Here is a 25,514-nt window from a genome sequence, read left to right on the forward strand (position 1 = left end):
TTGAGACAGAACAGCTTAGAACAACTCGCCTGCAATTGTAATGTACTTGAAAAGGGTAGCAGAACTTTTACCAGACAGTCTTCTGCAGTGAAATCTGCTTCTTTTCCCCAAGAAAGTTTAATCAGAAAGGGCTCCGTTTCCTGCTTTAACAAAAAAGGGTTCTTTCTTTTGAGGATGAAGACATGGAAAAGCAAGATCATCTTTTCTTTTGGGCTCCTGCTGTTTAGCTTTCTTGTCTACTTGCCACGTCTAGCATGGGAGCTACTGGACATGAAGATGTTATTTCTTGTCTAATTTTCAAATCTCAATCAAATCATAAAAACAAATAGTTGACGTCTAAGCAAATTAATGTATGTGAAAAACATTAATTTAAAAAAGAGTTCATGTACTGCTGAAAGATTATCATCAACTTAATCGTACCGTTCATGGTCTAGGATTATTTCGAGAGCCCTGAACTATAAACAACTATAAATGGTCATACCCAACTACATTTTATTTGTTAATGAAAACACAATGATATCTTTAATCTTATAACCTTCCCATGTAGCACCTGATTCAAGTTTCAAAACTTCCAGTTCAAAAAATGTGAATGTCAAGGGTCACACACTGAATTCTTCAAGAAATAGTCAGCAACTAGTAATGTACAAGACTATTTATACCATTTGTCATTTCAATGATATTTGATTGTCCAGGCTTACATTCATCAGATAGAAATGGCAGCGCTAATGCTATGTACTGAAGTTCTACACTATTATTGTACATACAGAGTTAGGTTACCGTCAAATTTAATAATGAGTCAACTCTGTTCTCTGTATGGAGTCCAGATCAATTTGCTAACATCGACCTCTAGGCCCCCACGACCAGCAGCTTTGAGATGACGATCCAGCACCTTGGGGTCAGCACATATAACATGCTGCCCTTTCCTGTATTGAATCAACTCCAGGCTCTGAAGTGTGTTCAAAATATCTTCGGCTTTGATAGCTGTCATGTCACTTAGCTCCTGTCATTAAGGGATGACCAATGCGCCATGTCTTAGGTACGAATCTTATGACTCGTAGTACATTCTAAAATTATTTGTTGTTTCAATAGCAATTAAAATAAATTTTGAGGAACAACGCAACCTCAGTGGAATATGTTAAATTTCATCAAAGACATCAAGCAACAGAAATGAAAACCTTGATAGAGATATTGGCCTTGTGCTTTTTCAAGATGTCTAAAAGAACTCTGGTCCAGTACCCTCTGTAGCTCACCAATCCAAGGTCAGAAAGAGGTCTTTCAGGAGTCCCAACTTTACCTTCCTTCTTGGAGAGTTCATAAGCTGATCTCTCAGTTTCACAAAAGATCAAAACCTCCGTTAAAAACAAAGGTGAGACAACAGAAAAAAAAAGGGTGAACTGTTGAACTAAAATAACAAATTAAACTTAAGTAAATCACGCAAACAAAAAACTACTGGTCCTTTTCAATGCTAGAGAAGAGAGCTCATCAAGCTTGCTAGTAGCAGATAAAATTAGCCCAAAAAATAGTCAGTTTAATGCACGTGAACTTACAAAAAGCTATTAAGAACTTGCCATAACCCTTCCTTTGATAAGGAGGAAGAGTGAGAATGCATGCCAGATTATAGGATTCCTCTGAATGCTTTTCCTGCACACCGACAGATAATAGTAAAAAAAGAACAATCCAGTTTGATTTCAAACACTTGAAAGGTATGAGAAGTTCTGAACTTGCTTCCAGCTTATAAGTTCTAAAGCAATTTATTGTAAATCCATCTTACATTTCATCATCCGCATGACACAAGTTTTCACTCCGTTTTATACCACTCAGTGTTGGCACTAAACCCTCACTAGCCCTCCAAAGGGGGAAAACAAACTACTAAAGCATGGATCAGAAATATTGCATAGTAGATAAATTGATTTCAAACAAAAATTACTTGTCGCCTTTTCCCTATAAAAAAGTATGGTCATGTAATCCTACTACATAATATTATACCCTGCAAACTCGACCAAAACTGAAAAAAGGACAAGCCGACCTTTCTGTTGCTTATACCTTGAAGGTGAGGAATGGCAAGACTTGCTTTGGAAAGATACAATGGGTCTTCAATGAGGCAATTAGCTCAAAATTCCCCAAATATATCCCCAATAGCCAAACAGATCAGAACAGCCAAGGAATGAACCAAACTTGATTTTGAAGCTAGAGAGTGGATTTCAGTACTTGCAGATGATATTCAGACCAACCAGAAGGCAAAAGAATATGAGGGCATACAAAAAAAAAAAAAAAAACCAAAAAGGGAAGTCTGACCCTAATTACACAAACAGACTCCAATCCAAAACAACAATACCAATATCTATAAAAGAGTCTAAAGACCGACGTCCACAAGGAGTCATTAAACCTAGCCACCTCCCAAACGTCCTCACCCGATCTCTCCACCTCTCTTGTTGTTTTTCTCGATCCAAATACTCACCAGACTGTACTAGCTTGTCACAACACTTTGCCCAACTCCTTCAAGGAATGATCTTGTAGCACCTCCACCATAGACCTCACCACACCCTAATGCAAGCCCCAAATTCCCCCAACGACCTTTTCCAATGATCCCAAAGGTAAAGAGCAAACTAAAAATCACACAACAAACGACCAAGAGTCTCCTCAGGCTCATACAAAGAATGCATTGTTGCAGGAACCACACGTAGGAAGATTATTTTTGGATGCAATCCATGGTATTAACTCTCCAGTGTAAAACTTGTCATGCAAAAACCTTAACCTTCTTTGGAATTTGAACTTTCTAGTTCTCAGAGAGAGGAGAAAGCAAAAAAATTCAAGGCAGCCGGAAGGGGAGAAAGGGTAGACAGAATCTAACATCCTTCTCTCCCAGGGATCACCAATTGGTCACAAATAAGAGAAAGTAGACCCCTTACGTGAGTCACATTTCTGTTAGGCAGAGGTCATCAAAACTATAAGGAATCAAGGAGATAAGAGTATGAAGAAGGCAAGATGAAGCCCCCGAATGCAACCTCTTATTTGAAAGTTGATAAAAATGAGAGGGAAAAAAAAAAAAAAAAAAAAAACTCAGAGAGACTTAACACCTTATCACCCTCCTAATCATCCTCCCAAAAAATAGACTTTTGAGCCTTCCCCATGCTCAAGCAAGTATGAAATCCAAAGGAAATAGCTTTCCCAAAAATTTAGCTAGGGCTGCTAGAGTTACCACTCCCAACCCACTTAAAAGGTGAGGGCCATGTCCACTCAGAATCACGTTATACCACAACACCTTCAAGTCCATGAAGAATCATCGTAATCATTTAACCAAGAAAGCCACGTTAAATAATTGCAACTCCTCATACCTAATCCACCCATCTCATCAGATTTCACAACCACCTCCCACTTAACCTAGTGTGAGCCTCTCCCCTCCTCAGATCCTTCCGACAAGAAATTCCTCATGACCCTCTAGAGATTCATACTCACGGAGACTAGAATTCTAAAAAGGGACATATAATTACTGGGAATCATACTCAGCACTGCCTAATGGGAGCAAGTTTCCCCCTTAGAGAAAAATAACTTTTCCATGTAGGCAACACTTCGGAAAGTTCTCAAGGATAGGCCTCTAGAAGGACTTACTCTCTGGATTCCCTCCCAAGGGAGCCATAAATAAGAGGGAGGCAACAATTTAACCCTAAGACAAAGTTCTTCCCTTGATCGGTACATTTTATAATTTCTCTAGCTCTTATATGGATCTCCCGGTCCAAAAATTTTCATGATTATACGCCTTTTCATATTCATTCAAGAGTTTTAAGTCTCTATCAATCTTCTTTTGGCAAACGATAGTGTTTTCTTCCAACAACAACAGAAGTTATATCGAACCAAAATTACCTTTGAAAAATATCCAACCATGTGACACCCTCGATCATCACACTCACACAGGACATAAAACAGAAAAAGGTCTACATCATAGTAGAGGGTCTTGTGGTCAAGAAATAACTTCGCCAAGTAACAGAGATTCTGCCCATAAACCTTGTTCTTCTTTCCGTCGACCTGTTTCAAAAAAAAAAAAAAAAAAGAAAAAAAAGAAGGATAATGAAAGTATCAATTTAATAATAATTTAAAACAGAGTTTCACACAACGTGAGTAGAGATGTCAAACTTGCTTGAAATGTTAGAATACAGTAGAAATTCCCACTGTGGCAACTATTTTTAGTCCAAAAATTAGAAGAAAAAAAGGAATTTTGACGAAAAACGAGATAATAAAATAACGTGAGGTACAACTGCAGCATGAACAAGCCAAAAGATTGAAAGCCTAATCAACACCATACCTCAAACATTGACAAAGTACCACATCGATATATTTCATCACCAGGAGGATGCTTCAGATCACACTTCCTCTACATGGACAAAAGCACATAACTTAAAGACGGGTTGTTCATACTTAGCAAGTACAAAGGACTGATGATAATGAAACGTGTAAATTCAACTAATTCAAGAAAGTGCATTCAACTTTATTCGATCCCAATTGGGCCATTACAAGAAGAAAATACATCTTATTTCCTTTCCAAAAACTTGTTCATATATAAAAACAGAAAATAAAGGGATTTCAATATTGGAATAAGGATGGTCATTGAATCACCATATATAAGTTGATAGCTGAAACAATAAAGATACGTATATATTGTTGGCTGAACATGAAAAAGAAAAAGTTGGCTAGTCTTTTTCCCATAAAACGAATATATGAATCCTAAAGTCAGGCTATCGCACATCAACAATCAATCTATCATAATGCTGGCATCTATAACTAGGCATGGGTAAAATCATTCGCTGAGATGTTCAAACATAGGCAACATTTCCTACATTATTATAGGGAAGATGCAGCCATCAAGAAGGAAGTAAGACCAATAGCAACATATGTTCAACGACTCTTTTAACATCCACTATTTCATTATAGCATAACTGAGCAAATAAATGCACCCAGCCAGTCGGACATTAAACCAAAATAAGGTCCAAAAATGAAATTACAAAAAGATGTACTTTGAACACAACTCCATGAAGATTAAAAGAAAATTCATATTCCCAAAACTGAGCAGCAAGCAGCACCAGCTCGATTTTATGCTCCCAAACAAAAGTTAAAAAATCTATTTACTCCTATGGCCTAATCTCATTCATAAACAACAAAAGACGGGATGGAGCATATCTCACCATATGTCTCTGGAGCTGTTCTTTGCGTTTCATGAAATTGAGACAAAACTCACAAAAATAAAGCTTGGTGGTGTCGTTGTACTCTGGTGGAAAGGGGGAGAAATACCATGTTTCAATCTCATATCTTCCAAGTTCAATTGTTGCAATATTTTTCACTTTTGTAAATTCTTCATGCTCCCTCAAGCTGGCAGCATCGAGTTCCTCATGGCCCTATAAAATTGAAAATAGATAAGAACACATTTCATAATGAGGGCAGGGAATTTTGTTTAGACACTCCAAATTGATATCACAACTTCTAAATGGAAAATATCAACCTTTTTTAATGCACTATCTGACAGAATTACCTCCTATTAACAAGAGAGTGTCACGCTTGCCCTTACACCTGGTACATTTTAGAAGTAATTCTTTTACCTACTGCTGGAAAACACCCGTGTAGTATTGTATTTTATAAAGGACAACTAATCAATTATTTGTTTATGCCATTATATAAAGGTTCTCGAAAAAAGGGCTATGTGCATCCTTAAAGAATGCATACCTCAACATGGGTTTCGTCAATCTTCCGCTTCTGGTGTCGGGTCATCTTCAATCCTGTTACCTTCAAGTGCCGGAATAAGACCATCATATTAAATACTTACAAGTAAAACATGGCTTCCAATAGGACCAACTCATGCCCCGGGATAACCTTAAATATTTCCATCCTTCAGAAGTGGACTGATTGAATTTTAAAAAATGAAGGTGGAAGGAAAAAAAGAAAAATTACCTTGTCCTCCACTTTCTCATCAACAACCGTCTCAACTGAATCAAGATCAAGTTGATCAAGCTTCACCCACTCATCAAGTCTCCTATTGACTGTCACAAAATCCAGATAAGGAGAGAGAAAACTCCAAACTCCACATAGAAGAGACTAATCAACTTATCAACGAACACTAGGGTTAACAGAAAATAGCACCCATGTGATTTATCAATTAACCGTTACATGAACGAAAAAGTAAAATCCCATTGCTGCAAGAGCTAATTGTCTCACTCAATCCAAAGGTCATACTCCCAAAATTGACCAAATTTGAATAAGCCCTAATTCACCCCCCTAAAGAAAACCTAAACAGAACATCAAACAAATTTAGGGACCAAAAAAAAAAAAAAAAAAAAGAATTCAACTCTTGTTTCTCATTCCAGCTTGATTCTTCCACCACGTAAAACAAATACCACATACTAATTCAAACGTCAGATGAGTAGCTTACACTCGGTGTAATGGACATAGTATTCGTAATCACTAAAACCAGTTCCTTGCAACTTCCGACGTTCAATAACCTTAACGGGATGGTACTTCCCGTCCCTCCAGCGGCACATGACGCGGGTGCCGACATCAAGAGGAAGCATGGAGGACAAACGCTTCTTCGTCGGCCCCAATTCTTTAGGCTTCTCGGGCGCCGTTCCTTCTGGTTCGTTAGATGTCTGGTTCATACCGTCGGCGGAAACTGGCTTTTGACGACCATCACCAGAAACGCCGGCGTCGGATCCATTTTCAGGATTGGTTGATTGGACGTCTATCGAGCCCATCGCGAGCTTGCAGTTTCGTATGCAGAGGCAGAGCGCGGTAACCGTCGCAGACACCCGCGGCTTGTTTCTCAATTTTAAATTTTCTTTCAATAAAAAAATTCTCCTTCGTAGTTTATAATTTATTCATTTATTTATTATTATTTTCTCTGAACATTAAGAATCGATATCATTTATTATTATTTTTTTTTTACATTTTTTGAAAAATAGTAATTTCATTTAAGTATATTTTAGTTGACTTTAAATGAAATTCCATTCCCAATAAATAACCATCGGTCTAAATTCATTAATTAGTAGCAGTTAATTATTTTAATGAATACCATTTTATTAATTTAGGATTTTAATTTATTCGAAATTTAAGAAAATAAATAGATTCTTCACTTTTTTTCCCTTTTTAGTTTTTATATGTATAAAAAAAAAATCCCTTATTATATGTATATTACTTTCCAAGATTAAAAAATTACGTAAAATTTGATTTAAATAGCCAATTCCAACAAAAATGATCTAAATCAATATTAGTATAATGATTAAATAAAATAAAATTACAGAGGTCAGAAGCTACTTGAACATCAATGTCTCATAATTTATTCTTATATAACGAACATCTAGTTCCTGGCAAGCCTTGAAGCTAATTATTAAAAAAAAAAAAAAAAAAAAAAATGAAAATGAAAAAGAAAAAATCCTAATGTAATTAATGGAAGGGATAAAAAAGTAGAAGAAATTATGGGGTTGGGCGTTGGGATTATTGTAGTAATTAAAATTGGGCGTGAGTTGGGGTTTGAAGAGGATGGACAGAGGTTGATTGCGTTCAATTATACACCAAACTTTACAATGGTAAACAAATCACAGCACCAACTCTTTCCTTGTTCCCTCCTCCCTGCAACTCCTACAACACTCCATGGCTAATACTCTTCTAAGAACTCGACTCAACCAACCAGGAAGACAATCTCAAAGACAAGGAAAACTCAATCTGCCCCCATTTTCAACATATATGACTTCCCACCCAACTGTACAATTACACTCAACGTCCAGTTTCGTTGCCCAAGTCAAACTCGGGCGCCCTGCTGGAGTCCATCCCAGCATTCCCCCTGTGCTGCTGCTCTGCTCTTCTGCATTGGCCATGTTACTTGTTCTTGGACTCAGTTTCCGAGCAAGATATGGGTCCGGGAATATGGATGTTTGGTGTGACGTGGAAATCTGAAACACAAGAAATGCCTTCTCTCAACTACCTGTCGCATTTTGGTGGCTCGGCAGAACCTGTTTCCTGGTTGACCTGTTTCTCCTTGGCGAGGACATCAGCAGGAACATACAGGTACTGCTTAGGTAAAAGAGAATTCTTCATTGATGCTTGGTCGGACGTCATTACCAGCTCTTTCTGAAATGTCTCGGCATGCTATGGTTCATAGTGCCCAGTCAGGATGATGCACATAATTGAATCTACAAGCTAGATGGGTAATAACAAAAATGAAGAGAAACATAACGCTATACCTTTCTAGACTTGAACCTCAATCCTCTAACATCTACAAGATTACGTGATGTAGAAGTTGAAGATCTCTGAGGTATTTGCTTCCCGGCAAACTGACCCCTGTCTACAAATTTTTGGGGGAATGGGTTCTGAGATGTAGAACTATCGTCGTCCGTCTTTTGTTCAGTGTCCAAAGACAACGGTACTTTGTTCCAGTGCTTGATGGAAACTGTGCTGTCGACAGTTAAATCATCTGATCTCTGCACAGCTTCGCTGCACGATTTTAAATCTTCCACGTGCCCCTTTAATGATGTGGTAGCTGATTCAGAACTAACTTCAGGTAGGAAGAAAGGAGAGTGAACTAGTACGGATCGTGCTACATGGTCTCTTTTAAAAGCAAGAACATCATGTGAACACAGAACCAGGTCCCTCTGCAAACATAAAAAAAAAACAGGCTTCTGAGTAAGGAACACTTGAGGGAAGAGATTCCAAGTTTAAACTCCCCAAATAATGCCATATAACAGAAATCCTGTCCATAGATCTTAACACCAATGATCTAACCAAGACATAGTACATTACAGCCCAAAGCCCCAAGCACTCAACCAATAGAGCCACTCCTTGAGGGCCGAAATAAGTTCACAAATTCATGAACTAACTAAGCTAGTTCTTGAGTGGCTGGGCACTCAGCTTATTGATATCAGTATTCATAATGCCCATGGGTGGCAAACACTTGGAATAAAGAGCTGAGCCCAATCGAACTTCTTTCCTTTTTTTATAAGAGATTTCAATTGAACTTTAGTTTATTGAAGTTCATGTGGCTTCCTGGTGCGTCCTTTCCAAACTAGTTCAAAATTATTTAATTTCTGAGATTAATTATAATCGGAAAGCTTTTTTGTTTTTGTTGTTATTGTTTTGAGGGACTACTATCCTTGCTTCGTCATGTAATCGGCACTCTTGGTGAAAGTTGATAGTTGTAGCTTTTCAAATCTCTGTTCCTTGTAATATATACCTATTCAAAAGATGGAATTTAGTTTTCTCGTTAAAATGGCATACCTTGATCTTCTCACGCTTGATGATTCTCTCGCAGAGTAGGCGTAGCCTCTCCAGTTCAACCTGCAAAACAGAAAATGGAGAATTCAACAATATTCTACAAAAATTATAGCTTAATTTCAGATATAAGCACGTACAGCAAAAGTCAAGCCCGTAAAATCAAGTATAGTTCAAGTATAAAGGCATGCATGAAAGGTCGCACAGCATGCAAATGAAACTAGGTTCACAATTATAACTAAAAAACGAAATCATAAATGGTTATGATAAGGAACCTCTTCAAATATATTTTGAAATTGCTTCTTACATTCGCCAATAGGTATAATGGATGTAAATAATTGTGTGAAAAACAGTTGAGTGTAATCTTAAGCCGCAAGCATCATGTCGCAAATATAAAAGAAAGTAATTTCATAAGAAATTATTAGAATGGACATAGAGTTACCCTAATTTGCTTGACTCTATTCAATTCCTCGATTCCATGTGTTTGGTTCTCCGCCTGTCCATGTTCGTTCAATGTTAGATGTCACAACTGTATGCTGCAAGAATAGAAATCATTACGAGAAAGAGTACCTTTGCTCTCTGCTCTGAGCTATGCTTTTCACAGTATGCTCTGTGCTGCAACTTACCACCCGAAGTCTTTACAGTCATGTAACATCCAGCACTTCTAGCGCATAAGGGATGAAAAGTGGTCTGACAATGACCATAATTACACTGAAGACAATGAAATCAAGGTACTTTAACCATCACAATATTCAAGAAAACAAAGAATAATGGAATGACAGGAATTCCGATACAGCTATAATTTTTAAACGGACATATTGCAGCACAAATAAGTTAGTCGACCTTCAAACTGACACCATGCTTGCGGTGACAAATATAGCAAGAGTCCACCCCCTTTGAAACTGTCTCCTGACATTCCATTAAGAGAGGTAAATTGACGAATTAAAATCAACCATAAGTACCAATTCCCACAAATGAATTTTAGCTTATGGATAGTCACATATCTAAGCTATAGTAAAATGGTAACACTTGGCAATATTACATACCATTCCTCCCACAGGATTTGCTTGTCCTCTTTTATAAGTTGATTCGAAGACCCACTACAAGATGATGCATGGAGTTAACAGTCCATATGTAAAGAGGGATGCATAAAAATAATGTTTCCCATAGATTAGCCTTATCCTTTATAGAGGGACTATAATGACGTTTTTAAAATTTAAAAGCACAGCCTCTATCTTTTCCATCTTTTTTAAATGACAGACGAAGAGAAAGCAAGTAAAATGAGAAGGATAATTCCTATAAACTAATTACTGTATTTTACCTCTGCACATACGGCATGAACCCACTGGCCGTCAGATGATTTCCTGAATGCACCTGTGGTGCCACCACATAGACCACATTCTGCAACAAAATATGATTTCTCCCAAAAATTGACTACAGGAGTTCCAGACCCTCTTGATACTGCCAATTCTTCACATAACTCACAATACCATGGACCTGAGGACTCTTTAACAGTCCGATAGCAATCCAGATGTACTGAAACCTGCAACATATGCCATCTGTCAATCAAATACAACATTTGTTTTCCTTTTCCACAAAAACAAGCAGATAAAGTATGAAACCTTGCAGCTTGCGCAGACTAAAATTGGCTTTAACATTGTCTCTGGCCGCCTGCAGATGTCACAGGATCTAGCATGTTCTTTACAGAAATCCGACTCTAATGAAGTTTTTGGGAGAGCAACCTTAGTAAGTGTTTCTTTTGCACGAGGCATCAACTGGGAAGAATTGCCAAACATTTCAACATTAGTCGCTTCTCAAAAGATGACATAAAAGTGCAGTAAAGAGCTCCATGTAAAATCATCAAAAAAAACCTCTCTATGAGCAGATTCTTCGTATACATCCTTTCTGAATGATGACATCCTAGAAGAGGCAGCAGCAGCAGCCGTTGCAGCAGCTAGTACAGCCTGTGCTTCTTTATGCCTTCTCTCTTTCTTACCCCGTTTCTTTGCTTCTCTAAGCTCACCAAAATACTGATTAATAAGAACAGCATCCCATCTAGTACTTCGTGCTTCATTAATCTCCTTTGGAAGACTCTTAACAACGTTACAAATTAAATAGTCTGCAAAAACCATTTGTAGTACCAAAAGTTATCAGAGGAAGCTTTCCTGTGGAGTATTTCATGGGAGAGTTAACAGTCATCAGACAATTTTCTTTTCTTTTTTTTTTTTTTGGCTCCAAATCCAATTTAGTCCCTAAACTTTCAGTTTATTTCATTTCAGTCCTGAACTAATAAAATGTCTATTATAAACTATCAAATAAAAAACCATTTTCCTTGCCATTTTTTTTACCGTTAGTGGTTTAATTTTTTGACTCACACCTCAAATGTCTAATTTAGTCCATAAACGTTTTTTAAAAAATAACTATTTGATGTTTACCATTACTTTGTTTTCAATTATTTAATAGACAGATGATGGGACTTCAAATACATGTATTAAGGTCACACAGTTTGACGCATGCAGAAATTGGGTAGAGCAGATTGCTGGGAGAATTATGATAAAAACCAAAATACTTAAAAATTTCAAGGACTAAGTTAAGGCTATTTGAAAGCTAAGCAACCAAAAGGAAAGCCTAAAAGTTCAAAGATCAAATACTGGATTTTCATGAGGGAGGGAGAATAAACAACGAGTAAAAAGACCAGCATGTACATTGAAGCTTGAAATAACAATTAAAATACCAGTGAACCGCTTTCTTGAAACTGCATTTGCAAGTAATCTGAGCTGATAAAATATAATTTCTCCTTCAATTTCATCTTCTGGAGACAACTTTATGATTCCACCTATTTTTTTATTGACTAGCTGCTTTGGATTAAATCCACCAGATTTGTAACTCGTGCCATTGCAGTCAAAATGCTGGCGTTGGTGACCACAGCAAACGCCAGCACTGGAAGATGCTTGCCATGACATCTCTCCTTCTGACAAATCTGTGAAGTAAAATAATCTCAAGATAAATTCAATGCATACCAAGTAGCATGAAAAAACTTTACCACTAGAACCAAGTATGTAGTTACTTAGAAGCTTTGCATCCAACATATGTGCCATTTTCTCTTGGACATATGGATGAAAATAAGAATTAGGGGACTCTCCAGCCTTTCTGCACAATATTCATCTAGAAGGATTAGGAATCCATCAGCAGATAATATATAAATAGAAGTTACTTGTCAAAAGCCTATAAATCGAAACTACAATAGATAAAGAATAACCACATACCCATGAACTGCACTTACTGAAGAATTATGGCCAGAAACAGAACACTCCAAGAAATCACCTTCTACAAGGCAAAATATTTAACCAAAAATGAGTAACCAATATTCTAGGGGGTAAAGAAAATCCAAGGATCCATTTGAAGATCCGTATGTGTGGGTGGGTGGGTGGGGGGGGGGGGGTGGGGGGCGTTGCAGATAGCATGAAAACATATACTTATGCCCCTTTTATGGAGTAAATTTAATATATCAATGAAATTGTTTCTTATTAAAAAAAATGTACTTAAATGAAGGGACTTAAAAAACAAATCAAATGGAACAACATCAAACCAGGGAAGCTAGGATTCACACACTGGCTCATAGCTTCCCTCCAATTGAAGGTTAGATAAATAAAAAATTGAACCAGATGATAAAGTCCCACAAGACTTTTAAGAATCCAAAAACAGAGTGCCCTTTTGAAAAGACACAGGCTTGGGGAGGAAACTTTAGCTAGATGATACTCCCAGCTGTTTTCCCTTTCCCATGACAAAAAGCTACGGTTACTGATTTATGGGTGGCTGAATCTGAAAGCTGGGACCTTATTTAATTTATTTTGACAAAAAAATTATTAAATAAATAAATTACTTATTTCTAAAATGAATAGATAAATTAAATAATGTAATAAAATTGTTGAAAATACTTTATTTTTATACAATTTTGATAACCTGGAACATGCAACACCAAATACAGATATTTGAATCTCAGACATTCTATCCTCAAACATTCTTTTCTCAGTCATTATTTTTCCACGTATCTTATACAAAACCTTCAACCAAACAGTCTCTAAAAGAAATGGTGTGATAGGCTAGCTTTTATGCTATTCTTTAAGGTATTTGGTGGGAAAGAAATAATATTGTTTTTAGGGACTATCAGAAATCTTAGAGGGATTGTAAGGGATCTTATCTTGGGAGTACATGTGGTCTCTCGTAGGCTCAATGCCTCTTGGCTTTGACTTCCAAAGACTGCTGTAATCACCCATTAGGTCAAGCCTTTTTTGTATAGTTAAGGTCTGGCTTCATGGGCTATTATTTTAACGCCTCTCCTCTTATTTTTGGTTTCTCAAAGAAAAAAAAAAGAGAGATAAGAACTAAGTTCCAATAGCCATCAAAACGGGATTAAACTTCATCTCTCATACTTTCATACATTGTCCAGATTAAGTTCAGTAGGCATGTTTTGGATTCCCACAAGCCAAGAAATTCAAAAGCAATAAATTTTAAAATCTGGGGAAGGAAGGGATAGGGATCAACTAAGTGATTGAAAATAGTTTTCTTGTGGAAGCATTTCAAAAACCTAGAAGAGAGCATTGGTGTCATTAGATGGGTAACAGAAATAAGTTACTTACAAACTTATTATTATCTATCAAAGATTAAAAATTGTCTTGAATCAACCAAACAAATATGGGAGGGGAGAAAAACACGATTGAGCTGGAAACATATAGAGAAGAATTGATCATAAACTTCATAACATACCTACATCATTTGGCAAATTCCTTGGAGTATCTTGAGAACTATCATGCTCGTTTAAATGCTGCATGGATGAACAAAATCACTTACCATGGGTACGGGAAAAGTAAAAAAACTAAAAGATAAATTAATTAATTAAAATTAAAATTAAAAAATTCATGAACTATGGTAACTTGGGGAATTTTTGGGAAGAAAGGTTCAACTTCATGAAAATGCCATCGTCAGCTAATTGTTCAAAATATAAGGAGCAGCAAGAAGAGAAACATCAATCCACGGAAAGCAAAAGACATGCCACAACCTGAAAACGCAACGTTCCTATTAAGAGTGGTAAAAAAATATTCCTATACAACTTTTTTTTAAAAATGTGAAATCAACCTTTCATTGATGAAAAAACGGCATTTGAAAAACCAAGCTTGCAAAAGGGAGAACCACTAAAGGGAAGGGCTCTAACTGTGCAAGATAAGATCTAAAGAATAATTATAAAAAGACTTCATCACCATTCGCCAAAAGCTCAAAGAGAAAACGTAGAATCTAGCATGAGACCAAACATCTCTCAAATCCTTCTCCACTCCTCTAAAGACTCCATCATTCCTTTCTCCCAAAAGATCTCTCACAACAAACCATACACCCCAAACATGCCACAAAATATTTCCTTTATCCCTAAATGGTGGATGGAGAAGGAACACCTTGATTATCTCACTCAGATCTTTGTGAGGGGCTAACGGAAAGCCAAGCATCTCAAAAAAGTGACTCCAAAAAGATCGTGCAATCTTGCAACTCAAAAGAATATGATCCATGTCTTCCTCCGCACTCGGACAAAGAATACAATAAAATGACCAACCAACAAAGGCAACTTTCATGAAAACCAATCAAGAGAATAACTCTTCTATGAATAATATGCCAAACAAAGAGCTTAACTTTCTTTGGAATTTTATCCTTCTATGGAGCAGAAAGAACCATACCTATAGGGAGAGAAGAGGAGTTCAACAAACAATGAAAAAAAAGAGCTACAAGAGAAACCCCCACAAAGGTTAGGACTTGAAAAACAAACATCCCTTCTCCTAAATCTAAACTCAAACTCTCCGATCAAAAATAAGAAAATTGTGACATCCATTGTTTCCCTAACAGACAACGAATGACAAAGTGGAAAAAAGGGAGAGCTCCAAAAAAGAACCAAAAGAACCAAAACCTCAGCCACACAATGAACGTAGTGCAGAGATGTTTATCCCCACCCATTGGTCCTCCCATAAATACGTTTCCTTCCCACCACCCATAACACATTGAACCAGGCTAGAAAAAGAAAGGAGCTCATTGGAGATCTCTTTCCACAAATTTATGTAAGTTCCTATATAATACAACAATGCGCTTATTCATATTTTTGGGGAAAATTGGAAATGGGAACAAAAAAAAAACTTGATTTTTTTGTTTCCAAAAGTTGCACATGCTTCTTAAAAATGAGAAGCAATGAACGAAAATAATGGCCAGACACTTCTGATCAATTCTCATTTGAGGAATCTATTAAAACACTATTATGATTTGTGTGCAATTTGAAGTTGGCCTAATTTTGCACCTTCCTCGGATAAAAAAGCTACCTAACATCCATTCACATATCTACACAAAGAAAGTGAGAAGAAAAAGAGAAATGTACGATGAATGGAGTGTCAAAGTGACACTGGATTTCTAGGCTTACAGAGAAAGGCACTCAAATGGGCTATTGACAATGTAATCCGTAAGGGCAGAGCTAATAAAGCTTGAGGTGCTCTAAAGCGCAATAGCCTTTCAAGGCTTAAATGCAGGATTTATATATGGAAAAATACATAACTATAATCATAGATATATATATACATAAAAAATAAACATCCAAAAAAAAAAAAAAAGATTTATAATAAAGAAACAGATAACATATGAATTTAGAGTTCAAACTATCCATACTATGTAGAAAGTTTGGGGGCAAAGAAGGATGGTGGAGAGAAGTAGCAAAGAAAGCAAGGTCTGAAGTGAGAATATGGAGGGAAAAAATCCTGAACGCAAGATGCAAGCCCAATGCCTTGGGGCTTCAAAGGGAGGCATGCACACCTGCTGTATGGCTCACGTAGATGTGCACCTAGTGCCTAGGTACCCGCCTCAGGAGGCTTTTTAAAACACCAAGGGTGTTTTACTAATTCTTGACAGCAATTATGAAGACGATATGATGCAACTCTAGCTAACCACCTGTATCCACTTAAAGTTGGCCAAATTTTTCTTTAGCATCCCTAATGTTCCATCATTTATCATTAACTTTCCACTAGGAGGAGTTCTCATCCCCTATCCTTCTACTTGATTACTGAACTTAAGGCCACCTTAGGGATTTGTTCCAACTCAAAATGCAAGAATCTGATCGAAGTATAAACCTGATAGGTGTTATGATATTATGACCATGGAGGCAGCGAAGTGAGAGTGAGCTGTAGACAGCTAGACTTAGTTTCTCCACTCCAACCTCAAGGACCACATGGCTTCTGGGGTGAATTGATTAGTGTGAGGGGCAACATATTGACACATGACAACAGACCAAATTACAACCAATGAGAATGATGGCAGAGCGCTAACCAATGGATAGAGAAACCAAGAAACATTAGTTGTGGGAGGAACACGGGAAGATTCATTTTTTTTATAAGAAACAATTTCATTCATGGATGAAATTACAAAGATGTCTAGTTGGACAAAAGTGTAGAGTAGCTAAAATGATGAAAAAGTGGGGGAAATTTACACCATGGATAGAAAGAAATCAATAGAATGAGGAACACGTTATCACTTTTGACCTTCCCAACTCTTATCAATCCAGAACTAGTCAGAACAAACAGAACATGAAAGATAGATAGATGCGACATTTTGTAGCGTGTCATTGAGCACAACAAAATGAAAATTTTAAACTAGTCAAGCAAAATTATGGCAATACATTTTAGTACCCAGAGAATCCCCAATCTCTTGACAACCGAAAGGTTAAAATATGCATGTAATACTTGGTGAATACTGTCCGCGGCCCCTATACCATGTTCTCTTCAGTATGAAGCCACTCCAAACCAACATTTAAAAATCTTAAAAATACCAACACATGCAAAATTGCATAGAGATTCTCCCCTCCTCAACACACTTCTTTTATCAACCTATCTACTTGATTGCATGAGCCAGTTATTATTGGCTATATAAATAAAAAAAATAAGAACAGCATTCTGAGAACTATGATTATGAAAAGAAAAAAAATTTAAAAGTGATCATGCATAACTTTTTTCATAAACCAGCACATCAAGGTGTTACCTTAGGGCCTGAAAATGCAGCAAATAAACAATGAACTAACATAGAGACAGATAAGAACAAGAGTGCCAGTCTATTTTGCGTAGACATAATATAATCCATCTATTGCAACCACCTCCATAAACAAACAATATTCATTCCTTTGTCCAATAACTGAATACTTCATAAGTTCATCAGAGAAGAAATCAAAGCAACCAGGTACACCCAATTGGGAACAAACCATAACTGTACAAATCATCATATGGATTCCATATGATAAATAAAAAGATTAACAGCCCAAAAAAGAACGGCAAGAAAAAAAATTAATGATGACATGCTCACCTTCTCACCAGCATCTTGGATGCATTCCTTATTTGAATCACCTTGTTCTTCACAAGCTTGCTGGTCCAAGGTATCACTTTGCATAACTAGACAATGGCCACCTAAAGTTTCTTCAGATGAAGATTTGATTTCGTCACTCTTCAAATGGCTAATATTGCTTTTAGTTTTTCTTCTAGGTGTAACCATCTTATTAGCAATAAGGTCTGAATTATCAGAATCAGGTACTGACAATGAGTCTGAACGATCAGCAGATCCATCAACAGCTTTAGCAACAGCCGACTTGAGTTTGACTCTCAAATTTCTCTGCAAGGTGCCAATATAAGCATGACTTCTTAGCCATCGGACAATTTTGGATTTCAAGTCGGGGACAAGGTTGCCAGCCTGAAACATGAAGGACAACATAAGCAGATGACTTTTTTTATATGGGAAAAAGTCAAAACAATAATGACAAAAAAATTAATAATGGCAGGCATTACAGCAAGTTTTGCACATAATAAATCAGGCGGTATGCCAATTTCTGAGGCTACATCTTTAGCGTTCACTTTTCCTTGATCAATCAACTGCACGAAGGCAGACATACAATTGAAGTAAGACAGTCCTAGAGAGATAAGAAGTAAAAAAATTAAAAGAAAAAACAAGATCGACTTGCAAAATTACCTTTTTCATAATTGATGCAAGTTTAAGGGAGTCAAGTGGGTTAACATCCTCAACCCCCTGGACAGTTGACTTGTGTGTATCAACACAATCAGCATTCAAACTGGGATCAGTGGATCCTATATTTTCTGATTCCCCACCATCCAATTTTCCAGAATTCGTATCAGAAGCCTCCTTACAGAGTAAAAGGTTATCAATGTTCCTTCTCCCTACTAATTTTTGTGGCCTGTTAATTGACAATGTTACTGGAAGGTGGCTGACAACATATGAGCTACTGTTAACAGCTTCAGAAGGACATTGGCCGCTACTCCTATCCCAACTGTCAGAGTGCTTTGAACAGAAAGCACGAAGCTCAACCTGATAGAAACAAACCTTTAGATCCTTAGATCTTTGAAAATTGTTATCATACAGACTGAATTCTAGAATGGGAATAATTCACACTTACATTATCACACCCATATTTTGCCCAGACCTCCATTCTATTTCTAGCCTCCCTTGCACAAATTGGATGGAAGGAGGTTCTGCAGGTTCCTGAGAGCAACAACCCAGCAAGATAACCATTAAAAACGGGCAGGAGACAGTTCAAAGGGGTGGAGGGAATGAGACAACAGAAAAATCAAAACATGAAGAGTGAAAAGCAAATCCAAATACTAAAAATCATCCCCAAACAAATGAAGAAATTAGATCATATTAATCAATACAACAAACCAAAGAAGAACCATATCAAGTCAACAATATTCTGCGAATTAAAGCATTCAAGACAGAGAAAGCTCCTGCTCTCATCACCATGTAAGGACAGAGAACAGGACGATAAACTGTATGAACAAATGCACGCTGAGGATTAGCATACATATCAAAGTATAAATTATGTTGTCGTGAATAGATGTGTACTTCTCAAGAGCCAATCATTGAGTGAAAATCCAAATATCCAATCTAATAGAGCAATATATGGATCACTGACCAAGTAGAAGAAAAGTCAATCTTATACCAGAGAGGGATCTGAAGGGGGATATAGGACATTTCTGGAGGAATTACCACTCACCAGTAAAAAGAGATGGGCTCGTTAAAGGCTTACAGTTTCACTATATGTTAAATCATTTCATTGGAAATGAATAAGCAATCTTTTTTATGATAAATCATTTGACAGGATCGTATTAGTGTTTGGAACTTATTTTCTCCTGCATAAAAAAATTATCCAAGAAAAACTACAAAAAGGGAGAAGGAAGATCAACTATCCTCCAAACCTGGAGAATAGTCCAAATGTCATTACCCAAAGGGTGGTTGTAATTACAAGAGTAAGCCTGAGAAGAGCAAAAAGAACTATCTGCCTCCCAAATTTTCTCTGAATGCAAAATGCAGAATCCATAGTCTTGTCTTCAGAATTTCCTCTTGACTATTTTTCTAATAAAACAGGCCAAGGATAGCCTTCACCAAATTGCACCAAATCAGTTTGCCTTAACAATGGTAAGGAAGCCACAGCACAGCCATACGGCATTTATTTAATGGTTGTTCAGAATAAGTAAATTATTAGGGGCTGTTTAAATGCATGTGTAACGAAACTGGGGGAATGAGCAACCTTATCTATGTCAGTGTTGAACATGGCACATTAACCCATGAAAAATAGTTAATACAAAATGCAATTTAATTGTTTTTAATTAGAAATTACTAACTACAAATTCATTATGAAGCAACTTATTAAACAAAATGTTTTTAACAAATCAAATTTAACTGTGTGCAATTAATTAATTTATGAAGTATATAAATAGATTAAGGTTTCAACTAATATTCAAAATGTTATTCCAACATACCAGACATAGTTATTTCATTTCTAGTATGTCAAAGTCAAAAGCCCCACTAAACTTTGGAATTTCTAATGCAATTTGGATAGGCATTTTTAAGTGACTTATTTTGTTGTTATGAAGACTTCTCATCCTCATAAATCATCTATTCCTCACTTTGGATTCTATAAGTAAAATGAAGATTTATTGTGCATAGTACCTGTCGGATAATATTATAGTTTCAGATCAAAAAAATATTTGACAATATTTGTTCTCAAATTAAGGGTATCGGTGGATGCAAAAGAGAACCACCTATTAAATTTCATGCTAATGACGACTTCCACCTCTGAATGCCAACATGGCCTGTTTTCAAATGAAATGACTGTGAATGTACCAAAGAACTCAGAAAGAGCAACTTTCAAAGATGGCATTTCCCCTAGTTCGTGCGTAATGTGCAGAAGGGATGCGGACAACCATGATATCATTCCTACACTGTGATTTTTTGAGAGACAGGTGGGACAAATTATTCTCTGTTTGGTATCCATTGGTGTTTCTGTAATGAAATTGAGGAGTCTTATCATTCAGCTTAAGTGCAGAAATCCCTTTAAAGGTCATGGTAGAGTTTTGTGGACAAATATGGTGATGGCTTCTTTGGGGGCTGTAGGTCTTCAAAGTCTAACATCAGGAGTTTTGAGACTATTAATCTCTTTGCTTCCATCTAGTGTTTTCTATCTAGTTTTATTGTAATTTTGTAAGTATGACCTTGTACAGATTATGACCAATTGGGCACCCTTTTTGTAACCCTTTGGTATTGTGGGGATATCTCATCTCCCTTTTTGTATGCTCTTCTATATCGTGCATCAGTTTTTTTATAAATTAGATGCAGAGAGAACCATACATAAGAGAAATAAGAATGGATTCTCCAAAGCCTTCAAATGTTAGTAGATTTCTTCCAATTCAATTTAAACACTACATCTATGAAATAGGATATCAATGTCACATAGAACAATACAAGTTGATTGAAATTTTTGCCAAGAAAGAAACCTTCCAGTCCAAAGATTTACTGATGTTCTCATTCAAGAAAGCTCAACTCAAAAATAGGTTGCACATTTGCCCCATGGCAGCTGCCAATCATATCTCTGCCACCTTTGCTTGTCTAGTGGAAAAGTTTACAATCAGATCATCTCCATAGTATAACGTTGGTTGCTGTAGTATTAAGCATAGCAGTGGCTAGCAATTATGACTTTTTTCGTCAAATCTATACACCTTGCTATGGTACCTTCAGCTAGCTGGAAATATAACACTTAAAAAAATTTCAACAAAATTTTGATTGTTTAATAGAACCCAAGATCTTAGAAAATACTCTTAAAAACTGTATCTAAACGGTCCAAACTATATTTTTTTACAACAAATGTTGGGATGAGAGATTTGAATATTTAACCTCAAGAAAAAGAGTAGATGTATTAAACATTGAAGTAGTTGACGTTGACTTTAGAAACTACTCTAATAATGGACACAAGATGTGTTACGAGTGAACTTCTTAGGAACATGTTTAGTTGGAATCATTCCCATTTGAAATAGTTGTCTAGCAAGCTTTGCCTAAAAAGCAGGATGGACAGAATATTCCTAATATTAGAAAATGCTCCATCAGTAGATTTAAGAAAGAGTCCAGCGAGATGGCAACTGCCCAAATTAAAATGTTCATTATCTTTATGCCCTTGCAGCAAAGTCACCATCACTATAACTGCAAGAGTGTCCGACCGAAACATCTCCACTCAAAACCTATCATTCAGACAATGCCTTAGCATAAACAAAAAGGCTGAACGATGGACTTCCATCATTTTTTTATATAAGAAATTCCCAACCAGAATATGAACACTAGAATATCATGAAACTATACATCAATTCATCTTTCATTTTTATGATCAACGGTTTCATCTGTCAGAATTCTAAACAGCCTCCATAAACTCATCAGGAATACAAATGTCCCCGAGAAAATTCAGGTGATTACTTGGTTACAATCAAGGTTACAAAGAAACCTTCAGTGATACAGGTGCCTGCTTGGTCCCTTCGCAATATAAAACTACATATCTTCAACCTCAACTAAAACCATAAATGATTTCCAACGCCTGCCATGTTATTTATGCTGTTTACAAAATTCAAGTAAAGACATTGAGTACTTATATAATACACTCCTTTTGCCTCTTTGGTTTCTATTTCAGAAAACAAAATCCTCTGCCTTCATTCACTGAAGACTATACAAACTTCCAATTGCTCAAAGTGTGTTTCTAAGAGATTTCAGGACTTATTCCTTCTACTAGCTTAAGCGCACCCAAGATTTAATATCTTATGAGTTGCCTAGGAAACCAAAGATATTTGTCCCATGAGAATACTTGAGGTGCGCACAAGCCAGCCAAGAACTCACAATTTTTTTTTTTTTTTTTGATAAGAGACAATTTCATTGATGGGTGAAATTTACAAGAGGGATGTATAATCCAAGAACCCAAGAAAAAGACAGAAAATCTCTAGTCTATTAATGACTATTTTGTTGGAGATTAGATAGAAAAATCATAGAATTCTTTGACAATGGAAGATTTGGGGTTTAAATTGGTCCAATTTCTCTAATTGAGGAGTTGCGTAAAATCCAATAACCTTGATTCAAGTCCATTGGAGTCTTTTTGATCTATCTCTCTTGCTTTTTTTGGGAGGATAATTGTTCATCTTGTATCCTTTATCTGATCTTTGAGTTAATACAATGTTTTCTATCCATAAAAAAAGTGTATCTACTCGGCACTTTAGAGTTCCAATAAGAGGTTGATAAGTAGGAATGCACGAATTATAAAATATCTAGAAATTCCTGGAGATCATTTCTTTATGGCAAATCAGGATCCACTAACATCCTATAAGAAAGTTTCCCCTATAACTATCAGTCAATATGACAGACAAAGCATGAAAGAAGAAACTAGTTGCCCTGTTAACGCCCCCAATCAGCATGTTTTTAAAAGAGACTGTCTAAAACGACATAAATACCCATTCTTTATTTGAATTTCATAAACCTAAAACAAAATAAATTAATTGACAACTATTTATAACCAACAAATATGAACAAACGCCACTCTCTTAATACTCCCTGTCAATAGGATGGTAGTAGTAAAATAATTCAAGAACTAATCTTCCTAAGAAGTCAGAAAGCATAATTGTGTATGTGTGGGAGAGAAAGATGGAGCGGGGAGGGGAGAGAGAGAGCAGCCAGGAACATAAAATCAAACCTCGAGAGTAGTAGAAAAAAATTGTTCACTAATTTCAGATTTCGACCAACTTCTAAAATATTCTGTACAAATGACATTAACACATAAACCATAAACATGCTTTTCTGCTAGAAAGAATAAAAATAATCTACCCATTACAACAGCATACAGAAGTCAATAAGAAAAACATGATCCAAAATCTGACGACCATAGTAGCCACGTAGAATGTGCTTCTGATGCATTATCCAAACAGAAAAGGAGTATGGTAGAAATAATGGGGGCAATAAACATACCATGGCTGCAACGAAGACAGGCTCCATACTTGACTTTGCATATGTTACATACTAACTTTTTCCGGGTTTCTTTTATGCCTCCCAGATTCATAAGAGGCTCCATCTGCGTCAAGTCCTCTATATATACCTCTGGCATCCACTGACTACAAAATAAATGAGAAAATTCAACAGAAACTCCACTGTCAACGTTTTTGTGTACAGGTTTCAGAGCACCACCCTGCCTGGGACAGAGCAAACAGGGTTTCGTGGATTCATTAATTTCATCCCTCTGCTTACACCAAGAACACAACCAGGATCCATTGACTTTCTCTCTAATGCCATAGCACTTCTTGTGAACCACCACATGACAACGACTGCAAGTAACTAACGGGTTTAACCCTTTGTTAGTACCGCCCTTGGAGCAAAAGTGGCATAAAGATGAGTTACCATCGCAAGAAGAAGCAACCAGAACTTTTTCCAACCCTGCGTCACCACCTAGAAGCTTCCGCTTCTTCGAAGGCCTCTCCGAAGTTAGAGACACCTTATTCCTACAGCCTAAAAGCCATTCTAAGCCGCAAGAAGAATCCAAATTCGAACAACCCTTGTCCTCCAGAAGTGAGCCACTGGCTTCAACCATGCCCACATCCGGACACAAACGATCATCCTCAACCTCGTCTTTAACAATGGCCCCATCCGTATTCTCGCCACTAACATTCTCACTGCCACCTACATTTGCTTCTGGGACATTTCCTGATGAGGGAATTGAAAAACATTTCCTAGACACTAACCCGCTAAAGGAAGACGCTGCACGCAAAGTGTCTACATCAGACAGCGTCAAGTCTCTAAAATATTCCTCTGTCTCAACCCAAATGTTGGAGCCACGCGACCTTTCACCTTGTCTAGAAGACTTCTTGTCTGCCCCGGAATTGGATTTCCTCTGCCGTTTCTTACCACCCGTATGTCTACTCAAGAAGTTACCCAACCTACTGGGCAAAGTAGACACACAAGGAGCTGAAGTCTCCTCCGCTACATCAAATGGCGAACGCTCACATAAAGCCTTTTGAGCCTGCGCGTAATAATCAATGTCCACAGTAGACAACTTCTCCTCGTGTGTTTGAGTTTGGGCCAACGTTATTCTGTTCGGCACTCGTGCCACTAAACAAGGCCTCTCCTCAGTACCACAACCTCCATCCGCACCCCTACCCATCATCTTCTTTCCCAGGTGACATCGGTCTCTAGTCATCACCAACAATAACCAGAACTCAACCCATCCGTGGCGCGTCCCATAGTCAAATCCCCATATTCCACTCTATCCAAATACCAACACTCCCATACACATACGCTTTTCTGATCCAAGCCCTCGCATGCACAAACTACGTAGATTAAACGAAGAAAAAAACAAACCCTAACCCTAACCCTAATCCTGAAATCCTGGTCCAACTCTTCGGTTACAAAGGTAGAGATGAGGAAAGGATGAGCTGAAAACCAGAATTGGGGTCTGAAATTAGTATGGTTCTTGTTGTATTCGGATCCCTTTTTCTTGTGAAATGATTTAATTTTGTTCGCAGTTCGATTTCGCTTTCGATTGGGATGAGAGAGAAGAGAAGAGAAGAGAAGAGAAAAGAAGAGAGAGAATCGCGTTATTTGCAGGCAGTGAAAGGCAGTTGGTTTCTAGAAGATATTTTTATTAGGTTGCCAGTGAGGGTGTATGATTATCCACGTGTCATACACCCATTGGCCTAACTCCGCGTAATTGCTTTATCGGATCTATGCCTTTGCCTAATTTTTTTTTTTTTTTTTTTTCACAGATTTTCTTTATTTGTAATTCTTCCCAATTTTATGCTTTTTTTTTTTTTTCTTTTTCTTTTTCAAGATGCTCTCTTTTTCTTACACATATCAATCATTTTCAAGTTACATTTTCAGAAATAAAATAATTAATTTTAAAT

The 25,514-nt window shown here is 36.9% G+C and overlaps 2 protein-coding genes across 2 annotated transcripts; both read right to left on the minus strand.

Annotated features, from left to right (window-relative positions):
* Positions 1-634: 634 nt before the first annotated feature.
* LOC111808261 (histone acetyltransferase of the MYST family 1-like) lies at positions 635-6,829 on the minus strand. The gene is made up of 9 exons (XM_023694143.2): positions 6,416-6,829; positions 5,938-6,026; positions 5,713-5,772; positions 5,178-5,387; positions 4,301-4,369; positions 3,862-4,023; positions 1,548-1,641; positions 1,176-1,318; positions 635-1,000 (listed from the first exon to the last, which is right to left on the minus strand). Exons 1-9 carry the CDS (start codon positions 6,732-6,734, stop codon positions 797-799), a joined length of 1,350 nt encoding a protein of 449 aa, XP_023549911.1. The 5' UTR covers positions 6,735-6,829; the 3' UTR covers positions 635-796.
* Positions 6,830-7,443: 614 nt separating this feature from the next.
* LOC111808351 (uncharacterized) lies at positions 7,444-25,238 on the minus strand. The gene is made up of 19 exons (XM_023694275.2): positions 23,590-25,238; positions 18,716-18,801; positions 18,274-18,627; positions 18,093-18,176; positions 17,617-17,997; positions 14,011-14,068; positions 12,510-12,570; positions 12,311-12,393; positions 11,978-12,223; positions 11,115-11,362; positions 10,866-11,018; positions 10,565-10,786; positions 10,290-10,343; positions 10,087-10,152; positions 9,814-9,954; positions 9,686-9,739; positions 9,250-9,309; positions 8,220-8,627; positions 7,444-8,124 (listed from the first exon to the last, which is right to left on the minus strand). Exons 1-19 carry the CDS (start codon positions 24,809-24,811, stop codon positions 7,957-7,959), a joined length of 4,149 nt encoding a protein of 1,382 aa, XP_023550043.2. The 5' UTR covers positions 24,812-25,238; the 3' UTR covers positions 7,444-7,956.
* Between the last annotated feature and the right edge of the window lie 276 nt (positions 25,239-25,514).

This window comes from Cucurbita pepo, chromosome 13 (assembly GCF_057944985.1).
Source record: "Cucurbita pepo subsp. pepo isolate OVF chromosome 13, ASM5794498v1, whole genome shotgun sequence".
NCBI classification, from domain to species: Eukaryota; Viridiplantae; Streptophyta; class Magnoliopsida; order Cucurbitales; family Cucurbitaceae; genus Cucurbita; species Cucurbita pepo.